The 13263-nt window shown below is 36.2% G+C and overlaps 1 protein-coding gene across 3 annotated transcripts in view; it reads right to left on the bottom strand.

Moving 5' to 3' along the window:
* The window catches only part of ABCC13 (ATP binding cassette subfamily C member 13), an 85532-nt gene that overhangs the window by 34553 nt on the left and 37716 nt on the right, over window positions 1-13263 (bottom strand). For all 3 annotated transcript variants that reach the window (XM_005670294.4, XM_084991719.1, XM_021070813.2), the window contains 3 exons: window positions 10203-10379; window positions 6835-7002; window positions 5004-5166 (listed from right to left, as the gene is read on the bottom strand). In XM_005670294.4, coding sequence (XP_005670351.4) covers window positions 5004-5166; window positions 6835-7002; window positions 10203-10379 — 508 coding nt within the window. The remainder of the gene's footprint in view (window positions 1-5003; window positions 5167-6834; window positions 7003-10202; window positions 10380-13263) is intronic.

Here is a 13263-nt window from a genome sequence, read left to right as displayed (position 1 = left end):
ACCCTAGCTGCTGTCAGTATTAGTGTGGGTAAAAATTAACCTAGACTAAACTTATAAATATGTAAATTTATCTTTAGTCTTCATATATATTTTTGAAGACTCTCATCTCCGATTGCTTCTTTTATGCTATTCCCATGAAGTCAGACTTGTAGATTTTTCTGAGCTAGATGGATTTTTAGAGAGTTGATGTATCCAAACCCGAATTATACTGTATATTCTACTTTTTCTAAGTTATCTGTCATTTGCTACTGAAGATGAGAATTATAAGAAAAGAAGAAAAAGTTCTGGGTCATAAGCAGTTTTGGGTGCAAAGGAGTGATATAAATGTACACTATTCACCCCCCATATCAGCTACCAGGACAAACAGATCTAGTTCAAGTCCTATTTTTCGTAAATGGGAAGAACCAGAGGAGTTAGGTCATTTCTATGAGGACTCATTTAATTATTCAGGTTGGAACCAGAACTCAGGGAGAAATTGGTCCACTGTCTTTTCCAGTATGTTGTGCTGACTTTTATTCCCACTTTCATGTCACATAAGTTAATAAGAATTTTTAAGTGGAAAGATTCTGTGCTTTTTAAAAGGAATTCTTGCACAGACTCAAGACCAAAAGAGATAATAAAAAGAATAAATGATAGAACACAGTGATTTTTAGCACTTCTCAAATTTCACTCCCTGTCCGGACAACCCCTTTCCTCTAAATCCCAATAAAAATGTTCTCAGATATAATTTATTTTTTATTCACTACTTATACAAATAAGATGAGGAAATCACTCACAGACCTGTACCTAGCATTTGTGGGAACCATGTCAAGAGTATAAATGAAGATCCATATGCCATATTCCTACGTATTTGATATAGATTGAACTAACAGACCCATAAATAACTTCTATCACTTACCCTGACACATACCCCTTCCCCACCAGTTGGAAGGCAAAGTCCAGGTGAGAGTGTATGGAACCCTGAAAGTTCCTCTAGAGAACATGGCAGTTCCGGGTGAGGTGGTCCCAGGCAAGGCCCTTGCTGGCTTCCCTCCTACCCTAGCTCCAACCCTCACTAGTCTGTGGACATCTTGACCACATGTCTGCCCTCTGCCAACCCTCTTATGAGAAAAAAAGTCCTTTGTTCAGAGAGTGATGAATGCCAGTAGAGCAGTCTACACTTAGGAGGTCAGAGCTAAAGAATGGGAGCCCAGGATCCTGGAGCAAACTTATGTCATCTAGGCAGAGAATTCTGGGGCCTCAAGTACTTGGAGTGGTCAAGGACTGGGGGCATAGGAAGGGGAGCCCTGATGGGCACAATTCCTAGGTGTTCACCAGAGAGACAGCCAAAAGGTAGAGCAGGGCTGTAGTACAGGACTGGGTCAAACCGTCTGAGATCTAAGGCAACACTGAAGGAAAGTGACACTGAATGTACCCAGTTGAGGTTGTTTAGTGGGATGTTTTATATAGCTTTTATGTCGATTAATTCATTTTTGCCCTGCTCTTGTGTGTCAGTAATGAAATTACATTATATATGGCCAACTTTTCACAAACTCTTTTTCTTTCTTTCTTTCTTTCTTTCTTTCTTTCTTTTTTTCTTTCTTTCTTTCCTTCCTTCCTTCCTTCCTTCCTTCCTTCTTTCTTTCCATCTGTCCATCCTTCCTTCCATCCTTCTTTCCTTCCTTCTTTCCTTTCTTCTTTCTAGCTAGCTAACTAGCTGTCTAGTATTATCATGAGTAAAGTAATTTTATGGCTGTTTTTCTAAAAAGCTTTATATTTTTTAATTCAGCATAGAGAAAACCAAAATCTTAAAAATAATCACTTAAAAAAAATTTCTACACATTCTCCAACATCAACTATACAAATGCTTTCTTAGGTCAGTCTCCCAAAGTAATAGAAATAAAAACAAAAATAAACAAATGGGACCTAATCAAACTAACAAGCTTTTGCACAGCAAAAGAATCCATAAAAACAACAACAACAACAACAAAAAGACAACCTATAGAATGGGAGAAAATAATTTCAAATGATGCAACCAACAAGGGCTTAATCTCCAAAATATACAAACAACTCATCAAATCAACAGGAAAAAAAAAAAACCCAATTGGAAAATGGACAGAAGATCTAAATAGACATTTCTCCAAAGAAGACATATGGATGGCCAACAGGCACATGAAAAAATATTCAACATCACTAATTGTTAGAGAAATGCAAATCAAAACTACATTGAGGTACCAACTTGCACCAGTCAAAATGGCCATCATTAGTAAGTATACAAATAACAAATGCTGGAGAGGGTGTGAAGAAAGGGAACCCCTCTACACTGCTGGTGGGAATGTAAATTGGTACAACCACTATGGAAAACAGTATGGAGGTACCTCAGAAAACTAAATGTGGAACTATGATATGATCCAGCAATCCCACTGCTGGGCATATATCCAGACAAAACTTTCATTCAAAAAGATACATGCACTCTCATGTTCATTGCAGCACTATTCACAATAGCCAAGGCATGTAAACAACCAAAATGTCCATCGACAGATGAATGGATTAAGAAGATGGGGTATGTATACACAATGGAATACTACTCAGTCATAAAAAGAACAAACTAATGCCATTTGCAGTAACATGGATAGAACTAGAGACTCTCATGCAACTGAGGTAAATCAGAAAGAGAAAGACAAATACTGTATCAGTTATATCTGGAATCCAATATATGGCACAAATGAACCTATCTACAGAAGAGAAACACACTCATGGACATGGAGAACAGAGTTGTGGTTGCCAAGAGGGAGGGAAAGGGAGGGAAGGGATTGGGAGTTTGGGGTTAGTAGATGCAAACTATTGTATTTGGAATGGATAAGCAATGAGATCCTGCTGTATAGCCCAAGCAACTATATCTGATCACTTGTGATGGAACATGATAGAGGATATATGAAAAAAAGAATATGTATATATATATATATATATATATATATATATATATATACATATATATATATGTATAACTGGGTCATCTTGCTGTACAGCAGAAGTTGACAGGTCATTGTAAATCAACTGTAATAAAAATTTTTTAAAATGTATTTTATTTCTAGTACAAAAATTACCTCTACCCAACACCTTTCTGAACTTTAACAGAAAATATACAATATTGAAGTAATTAGAAAAAAAAGTCCAATTCACGCTTTTCTAACTCTGATATATTTCTGATAGTGAGGTAGCAACATTTATTAACATCAGCCCAACTTCAAGAAGAATACTGTTTTCCACTTAATACTACAGAGAACTTGTGTACATAAAAAGGTATATCAGTACTGGGAAGGCAAGATATTTGTTTCCAAAACCAGAGATGTAAATAAGAGCAAATTTCACAACTTTCAAAAGTGTGTTCCATGTTTTATGGCAAATTAAGTATTGCACTTAAAACTTACACATCACCTTCTTTTAGAGCTATATTTTCCAAAGTAATACAACATACTTCACGTGGCCTTTAAAATAGATGGCAAAAAAAAAAAAAAATACTCTGATTCGTAGCATTCCAAATCATCCTATAAACTCTGAGGAGACACATTTATGGTAGAAACAATAGAGGCAGATTCACCTGTTTAAGAAACAGCTACCAAGTACCTGTTTTTTGCCTAGCGTGAGGCTACCTAAGGACTGGAGATAGAGTGAATAGTAGATGTCTTTCTCATTCTAGTCCTTAGAGATACTCATAGATATATACTTCCTACACACTAAACATAAATTATTATTTACCCTGACCAAATAGCCAAAGGCTCATTTCTAAAATTTCTACCCATTAAGAAAAGACAAGGTGCTTCTTTTATTAAGAATGTCCAGAGCCATCTGATGATGCATCTACATACAGAACACTGGAATTTGAGAAAGGAGTATAAATAAGGAATTAAAAAATAGTAGTACCTAACTAACATATATTATCTTAGGGAAACACAACAAACTGGCTTTATGTATTTTTTTGGATGCTGCCGCAGCAGGTGAAAGTTCCCAGGCCAGGGATTGAACTCAAGCCACAGCAGCAACCCAAGCTGTGGGAGTGACAATACTGGCTCATTAACCTGCTACGCCACAAGGGAACTCCAAGAGGGATGCCATGGCATTAAAATACAAAATTGCACAAATTTTGTTATAAACTTCATATCTTTCTGGAAAAAATAAATAAAAAAAATGAACTTCATATCTTTCTGACCTCTACATTCAAGGAAAGTATGAAGTGAATTATTGGATACCAGTTCATGTAAGAAATACTGAGACATAGTTCTCTATCTCTTCTTTAGTTCACCAGCTTCAGAGTCATTTCTCAGTGGTGTTCAGAAAAGGTATAGGATAAGGATCATGATGTGGTATACATGAGAAACCCTCTATAGCTAGAAAAAATGATAATGGCACATCCAACTTTCAGAGTTGGAATATGACTGGTCTCTGGAATATTAAACTAATTAATATTAGATTTCAAACAGTCTTCTGTCCCAATTAAGTAAAGATCAAAACACTTCATTTACAAAAACAACTATGAATCTTAATAGGACTATAGTAACCAAAAATTAGTAGTAAATAAACTCAATTGTTATTTTATAAAACTTAGACAGTTATCATTTCCCTCTGTCATGCATTCGATTCTCTTTTCTTTTGTTTCTCCCCAGCACATGTAATGATATTTTAAAAATATTTTTTATTTATTTAACATGGATTTAATTTAAAAGATAGAATGCTTAGACCCATTATATTATAAATCTGCAATAGAGTTTACAAATCATCTGATCTCATAGATGAACAAACATACCGTGGGGTATAAAATTTTGTTTAAAAATCATAAATGAAGTAGATTTTTAGCTGATGTGTTCCAATGAGTTTGTTTCTTTTCCAGAGAAAGGAAGATGTTCAGCTCCTGACTTAAGTAGCATGAATGAAGAAAAATGTGTTATAAGGAATCAGGCAATTAAGGGACTTTTAAAGTGGGCAAACACACTGTATCCTAGATTTGTTTTTCATTATGTTCTCACCTTTTTCTTGCTCACTGAAGATCTGAAGGAAATTTGTGAGATTTTTGGTTTTAGACAGAAGTTCCTGGTATGTTCCCATTTGCGCTACTCTGCCACCTTCCATTACCACAATAAGATCCATCTGTGGTAGAAGTGTGAGGTTGTGGGTCACTAAAATTCGAGTCTGAAAAAGAGTGTTTTATTCCTTGGGCTATAAAAGATGGCAAAAACAAGTTATTTTAAAGAGCGCTGTAATCATTTTTTTTTTGTCTTTACTATTTTAGAGGGTAATTCTTGGTAGATACCAGTTATCTATTTCCAAATAAATGATGATACCCTGCCAGACCAAAAAAAAAAAAAAAAATTGCACATGTTTTTAACCCATTAGTTCAGGTAGTCTTCATTCAATAAAGTGAATCAATTTTACAACAAATTAAAAACAATCATATCTGTCATTCTTGCTTCCTTTCTCTAAAGTCTTGTAGCACCAAAAAATATATTTGACTCAAGTTACAATTCATTGTCTTCATTTTTAAATCTTTCCATATTACTGTATACATATACATAAAATTGAGTAAGAATTTTATCTTGGGTTTATTTCAATAAACAAAGACATTTGTCTATTATTTACTTAGATATTTATTTTACAATTTTATACATTTATTTAATTCTCCCAGAATGTCCTATATTAATAAATCTATAAATGCATAATGTGAAGGAATGAGTATGGCTTTGTGTCAGAGACTTTTAAAAATCTCTGTGATTCTTAAGTTGAACAATCTATGTCAAGTTATTTTTGAGCCCCGAGTTTCTACATAAGTAAAGCAAGAATAATGATAATGGCTATCTCAAAGACTTGCTATAAGAACTAAATGAGGAGTTCCCACTATGGTGCAGGGGGTTAAGAATCCAACTGTGGCAGCTCCAGTCACTGCGGCTGTGCAGGTTTGATCTCTGGCCCAGCTCAGTGGATTAAAAGACCCAGCACTGCTGCAGCTTCAGTATAGGTTTCAGCTGCAGCTGGGATAAAATCCCTGGCCTGAGAACATCCATACGCCATGGGTGGGGGGCATAAAATTTAAAAGAAAAAAGAAAAGAACTAAATGAATTAATTTTGTGTCAAACATGATATGTACTTGGTAAATGTTAATTCCTTTCTTTTTGGCTCCTTTACAAATTGAATTGTTATTATTGCTATGTTAATAATGCCAAATTTTAAGTAATAAATAATGAAATAATACTATGTTTTATAAAAAGTGAAATGAATCAAAATACCATGGTTTTGGTAATTCCCTTGTGGCACAGTGGGTTAAGTTGTCACTGCAGCGTCTCTAGTTAGCAGGTTTGATACCTAGCCTGGGAACTTTCCCATGCTGTGGGCACAGCCAAAAAATATAATACCATTTTTCAAAAAAAAGTCTCCTAAACTAAAAACTCATTTTGACATATAAATACCTTTAGAATATGATGTTAATCAGTATATTATGTTAATCATAAATTGTGGTCAGAGAAAACTTATAAACTTTTTAAATATTCATTAAAGTTTGCAAGTTCAACCCCCAGCCCAGCACAGTAGGGTTAAGAATCCAGCATTGCCGCAGCTGTGGCATAGTTCGCAGCTATGGCTTGGATTTGATCCCTGGACCAGGAACTAACTCCATGTGCCTTGGGACAGCCATAGAAGAAAAAAAAAATTTACTAAAGTCTGTAAAAGAGCAATAGTATAACATCCCATTTTCCAAATGTGCCTACATTACTTCAACAAATAAACAAAATATGAGAATTTAGGCATACTGCTATGCAGATTATCTTCCCCTTCCCTCACAAAAGCAAAAAATTATGCTCTGGCTACCTTGTTTTTCAAAATGCCTGAAGATCCAATTACTTTTTCAAAAAGTTGCTTTCCAACGTGAACATCAACTGCAGACAAGGGATCGTCTAGGAGGTAGATGTCGGCCCCACTATAGACAGCTCTGGCCAGACTTACTCGATGCTTCTGGCCTCCACTTATATTCACACCCTGAAAATGAAGCAGGAGGAAAAACAACTGGGACCAGAGGAAAAATATATAAATCTCAAAGCACATACAGTTATATCCAAATTCCTCTCCTGTAGCAGGGTATATGTAACAAACTCATGATTAACACTCAAACAAATAATAGAGTTTTCTTTATCTTGAATTTCCAAAGGCCTCCCCCAACCCCCAATTCCTATAGCTACTAACTGGTACAAATTAACAGATATATCTACTTTCTTTTAATGGTTTGCTCTCAAAAGTAGAAACTAATAATTATGGAGAAAAGAATTTCCAGTTCCCTAACTCTGAAAAGTTGTGCCTGTGGAATATTAAACAGGACTTTTGGCTGCCAACCATATCCTGACACCAGTGATCATTTTTAAATTGACACATAGGAAATTGAGAATAATAGCTAAATTACCAAAGCAGTAATCAACATGTCCCATTTTCTTCTGTAGAAAGATTAGTACAAGTCTTGTTGGCAAAAGTACAACTCTAAGAAGCAAGAATAAGGAATATACATCACTCCATGTAAGAATTAAAGTCGACATGTACAGCCATGTATGGAGAATTATGGGGCCAGGCCCAATTTACTAGATTTATTTTATATTTAGTGTTTACAGATCTGGTTTAAAAGCTCTCCGTGCAGCACAGAACTTAACCAGTGACATAATTGTAAAATGCTATTGCTTCTTTGCATTTCTCATCCTCCTCCTACCCCACAAATACCTCCTTTATATACCTATATTCTGGGTGCTATCCTAGCACTTGGGGTTTAAAGATAAATGAAACCAAGACTCTGTCATGAGGAGGTTACATTTTAGTAGAGGAGCCAGGCCGGAAAAAACACCACACATATATATGTCAGTGTGTGTGTGTGTGTGTGTGTGTGTGTGTGTGTGTGTGAGATTATAACAGCCCTCAACTCACAGATTTGTCATGAGTATTTAATGAGTATAAAATATCTAGGACAAATCCAATGCCAAGTAGAGACACAATCAACATTAGCTCTTATCACCCAATCACTCCTCTCTGCAATCCATCTTCTGGCTTATTATCACGTATCCTGTATTATATTATCGTCTTGCTTAAAAATCTTGGATTATCATACCTCCCTCTTCCCATCATCTATGAGCAACAACAGATTCCTTAGTAGAAACCCTAAGATACTTATATTTAACTCATCTTTCAGCCACTCATCCAATGCTGCCCTCAAGTGACTGTGACCTACAAGAAGACTAGCCTGCCTTTCACATTCGGGCAGATGTTGTTCTCTTTACTTGGCTGCCTGCATCCTCCCTTTTCAAGCTCCTCACTCTAAGAAGTCCTCCTTGAAATCAGTCTTCTACCCAAAGGTCTAAGTAAAGAGATTCATTCCCTCCCTTCCCGTCTTGTAGTGTTCTGTTTACTCTCCCATTGCTAGTAAGGTCAATACCCATGTCAGTCACTCACTCTCCTACAAGCTCCTAGTTTCTCCTTGCATTCCTAGCATGTAGTGTCCACATAAATACTGGTAAAGACAATTGATAATATCATTGCAAAGCTCCAGTAGATTGCAATCCCTTGAAGACAGGGTGAAAACTCTCTTGCTCACCATTATGTATCCCATAGGAGAATAAAGGCATATGATGGATTAATAAATATCTGTGTTCAACTGAGGAATGCCAAAGGAAAAGATGAAGGAAAGTGAGAAAAATTCTACATTTGTTATCTTGGATGTCTCATAAACAGCTATAAACAGATTTCCTTTGGAAATATTCAGTTGCATGTCTACTTTAAAGTACATCATCAGATTGGAGAGATTTAATTATAAAAATATAAAAACCAGAAATTGTAAGTGGCAATAACATTTAATGACTATATTAAATCTATGCTTCACATTTTGAATTTTTCCATTTTAATTTTTTATGGCTACACCTCCAACATATGGAGGTTTCTAGGCCAGGGATTGAATCTGAGCTACAGCTGGACTTGCCCATACCTCCGCAGCAACCCAGGCCTCCATAGCCGGATTCTTAACCCACTGCGTCACAGCAGGAACTCCTCCATTTTAATTTTCTTTAGTTGTATACCTTTAAGCCATTTTATATTATTAGAGATTGGATTTATCTGTATAATGTTCAATATGTATTATAACAAGCTTGAAGAAGTCACATTTCTGCATAACGTTAACTATGATGTCATTTTGCCTAGGATAGTGAAGACGCCAGAAAAAAACACAGAAGTTGGAAAAAAAACCTATTTAACACTTTGAGAAAATATATCTGCAAAGTAGCAGGCTATGAATGAAACCAATGTAAGTCTAATTAAAAGGCAAATTTTGCCTCATTCTAGATTTGTAACTATTTCCACTTTCTATAATTTTGTTCTATAATATAGTTTTCAATTTATATAATTATCCTCTTAAATAATATGGGGGGGGTAAAAATGCCTAACACTGTTGTGCTTACTCTCTTCTCCAAATTCAAAGCACTAAGGACTATTTATTTATCTTCATAGTACACATGAATCATAAGCAGAGGCTACTTTTGCATTTATGTTTCATTAATGGAGATTTTAGTCATGGGTTGGGGATAACCCCTTGGGATTCATACTTTGGCTCATGATACCTTGTTTTGTTTTGTTTTGAACTCCAAAGCACTATACAGCATAATGACTATTCATTAACACAATGAAAATAAAATAGAACAAAGAAGAAAATGCCAAGGAAACAAGTTCCTCAAGCAGGAACGTGCAAGTGTGGAACAGGTACATTAATGACAGCATGGTCTCAGAGTCTTGTTAGAACTTGGTCTTGGTGCCACCTTTGGAGATGAGGGCTCTTTTGTGACTCTCCTAGGCTTGACTCTGTGCACAATAGATACAGGAAGAAACAAAACTGTGATCCACTCATTAGACAGCGAACAGCATTATGCCAGCCACGAAGACAAAGTGTTGATGATACACTTGGTGGGCTTTTACTCCTCCATTTGGATACTAATAACAGAATATCCTGCTGATTTTTAATCTGTTTTCCAAGTTGTCAATAATAAATAATTATCTGTCCTTGATACTGCTGTTTATTGCACAGGAATTCTACAATGACTTTTTAAAAATTATGGTTGTCTAGCTCTTCAAGATCTCAGTAAAAAGGCTATAAATATTTTATTAGCACAGCTGAATGGAATGTTACTCCTGTCTATGATAAAATATATTTTCCTTACTCTTTCTCCAATCTCAGTTTGATCTCCATTTGGTAACTGCTCCAAATCGGGAAGAAGAGCACAGGCTTCCAATACTCGCTCATAAAATTGCCTCTGCATGACGGAGCCAAAGAGAATGTTTTCTTGAAAAATGCAATTCTGAATCCAGGCCTGCTGGGAAACATAAGCCATGGAGCCCTAAAAAAAAAGAAATAAATAAAAGAAATATTCTTAACAAGGGAAAAGGAGAGGTTTGCATGTACCGCATTAAAGAAACATATTTAGCCCATGGCTTTGCTTTCTTTAACTTGAAATTAAATTTTAAAATCAATTTAGATTATCTCTTAAAGGTAAATTTATTCTATTTGTTTTTAATCTTATATCCTATTTTAATATTATATGTTTATTAGAGGCTTACTTCGTGATTTTTATTTACTTTTAATCTAGCTTCTATCAAAGTTACCTGTCCCTGGTGGGAGTTTCTGGAAGCAGACATTGAGTTTATTAGTCAGCTCTATCTCCCTTCACAAGGTACCTGAACTCAGTGACTTAAACAGCAGAAATTTATTTTTTCACAATTCTGGAGCCTTGAAGTCTTGAGATCGAAGTATTAGCAGGGTTGGTTTCTCCTGAGGCCTGTCTTCTCTCAAGTCTTCACAAGGCCTGGTGTGTGTGTCCTAATTTATTCTTCTCATACAGAACTATTGGACTAGGGCCCACCCTAGTGACCTTATTTTAACTTTGTTCCCTCATTAAAGACCCCATCTCCAAATTCAGTCACATCCTCAGGTACTGTGGGTTAGGACTTCAGCGTATGAATTTTAGTGCACCCCAAAACACTGAATTTGGGGTGCAAGTTGCTTATTTGGGATCAATTCTCGTGAGAATGGAAAGGAAGAAGGAGGATTGGGTAGAGAGGGAAGTCACACACTGATCCAGATCTAACAAAGATTGGTCAGTCCTCCAGAGAGCTGTAGAGGTGTATCATCCATCAGAATTGTTCTGTGTTCAGCTGAATTGGCCTGGCCTTTAAGAGGGAGATCCCAGGAGGCCAGCGAGAAGGGGCAGAAGTGCTGTATGTATCCCCAAGGCAGGGTGGTAAGCCCTTCCTACAAGAGCAATCGGGGCAGCCCATTTCTGTGTCTTCCACATAGCCACTGTTCTCAAATTCATTTTTTGATAATTTTATGCCTTGCCATTATTCCCGATTATATGACTCTGTTGTGTAAAATATCCTTTTAAACAACCTTCTAAAGGGCCCACAGTATTTGAACTAGAGACCCGCCTTTCAATCTGCCCCATAGATTCTATCCAAACATTGATTTTGCAGTATTTTGACTATCGTGCACACTGGAACAATACCATATATTTAAGGTACTTTCTGATGTAGACTTGTAACTATTAGGCTTTTTTGATTTCTATAAACTACTTTGAATATTAAAGATTGTAATTTAATTCTTCCTTGTTGAGCATGTAAGACATAGAATGACTTTGGAACCAAAACAATGTAATTCCGATCTGACTTGATCTTGAACACAAAAGAAATTGCTCTTGAATTGCTTTGCCTAGTGAATAACCTTTGATTAGAATAGCATATTAAATCAGTCCTTGGGTGATAGAGATTTTAAATACTTGCTATACATTAGGCAAGATAAGGGGGAATGGAGGGTGAAGCACATAGGAGAGAAGATTGTAGAACAGGAAACAATGGCATATAATATAAGACAGGAACTAAATACTACATTGAAAGGTTTGGACTTGATATGCTGTATGACAGGAACTGAAAAAAAAAGCTGATCAGTATTCACAGAAATGTAACTTTTTCCTATTATAATCATCATTTGCATCTCGCATACAAAAGAAACTGTGTTTTTGTTTCATTTCATTCTTTTTTTAATTAAAAAAAATTGTTTGAGGGCAGCACCTGTGGCATACATAAGTTCCCAGGCAAGGCGTCGAATCAGAGCTACAGCTGCCAGCCTATGCCACGGTCACAGAAACACCAGATCTGAGAGGCGTCTACAACCTACACCACAGCTCACAGCAATGCCAGATCCTTAACCCACTGAGTGAGGCCAGGGATCAAACCTGCATCTTCATGGTTACTAGTCGGGCTCATTTCTGCTGAGCCACAATAGGAACTCCTCATTTCATTCCTAATAACAAAACCACAATAGAAGTTTTGCCAGTTCAAAACTAGTCTCTAAATCCCTGATATTCCATCAAAGAATACTGAATACTGAATATGCTACATGAACAATGTCTGATGTAAGCCCTGATACTGAGAATAGGGGATCTCAGAATTTGCAATTTGTGATATATTTCAAAAAAAGGTGCTCGTGTGAAATCTTTAAAAACAGAAAGCTGTAAACAAAAGCAGCTTACAAATATCAAATGTTAAGCTGACCATGCCATTATTATAATTATTATTACTAACAAGAGATAATCAGGATGATACCTCAATTTAGAATTAAAAATGTTTTCGGAAATAACTCGAGTGTGTTACCTCAAATCCTGCCACTGATCCAGACCAAAGAGCTTCCTAAAGAACAATGTGGCCAGTTATATAGACAAATAATATTGTCTATTCATAGGGAGCTAGCTGACTCTGTGCCAAGAACACAGAGTCTTATTCAATCTGCTTCTTTTAAGCTTATTATTATCAGAGTTCCAGTCATGGCTCAGTGGTTAATGAATCCAACTAGGAACCATAAGGTGGCGGGTTCAATCCCTGGCCTTGCTCAGTGGGTTAAGGATCTGGCGTTGCCATGAACTGTGGTGTAGGCTGCAGACATGGCTTGGATCTGGGGTTGTTGTGGCTCTGGCATAGGCTGGAGGCTTCAGCTCTGATTAGGCCTCTAGCCTAGGAACCTCCATATGCCGTGGATGTGGCCATAGAAAAAGACAAAAAAAAAAAAAAAAACCTTATTATTATCATCAATGTATTAGGTGAAACCTAGAATGGATATTGTTTTTACTTTGACCAATTCCTAATTATTTTTCAAGATTAAATAAAAGGTGACCTGCTTGTTAATTATTTTTCTAACTCTTGATAGCAGAATTTGTTGGTTTTTATACTGTC

Source organism: Sus scrofa, chromosome 13 (assembly GCF_054392235.1).
Source record: "Sus scrofa isolate SSC_HxYL_T2T_F1_AM1 chromosome 13, Sscrofa_HxYL_maternal_Yorkshire_Landrace_v2.0, whole genome shotgun sequence".
NCBI lineage: Eukaryota > Metazoa > Chordata > Mammalia > Artiodactyla > Suidae > Sus > Sus scrofa.
This window is presented reverse-complemented; position numbering and strand designations above follow the sequence as displayed.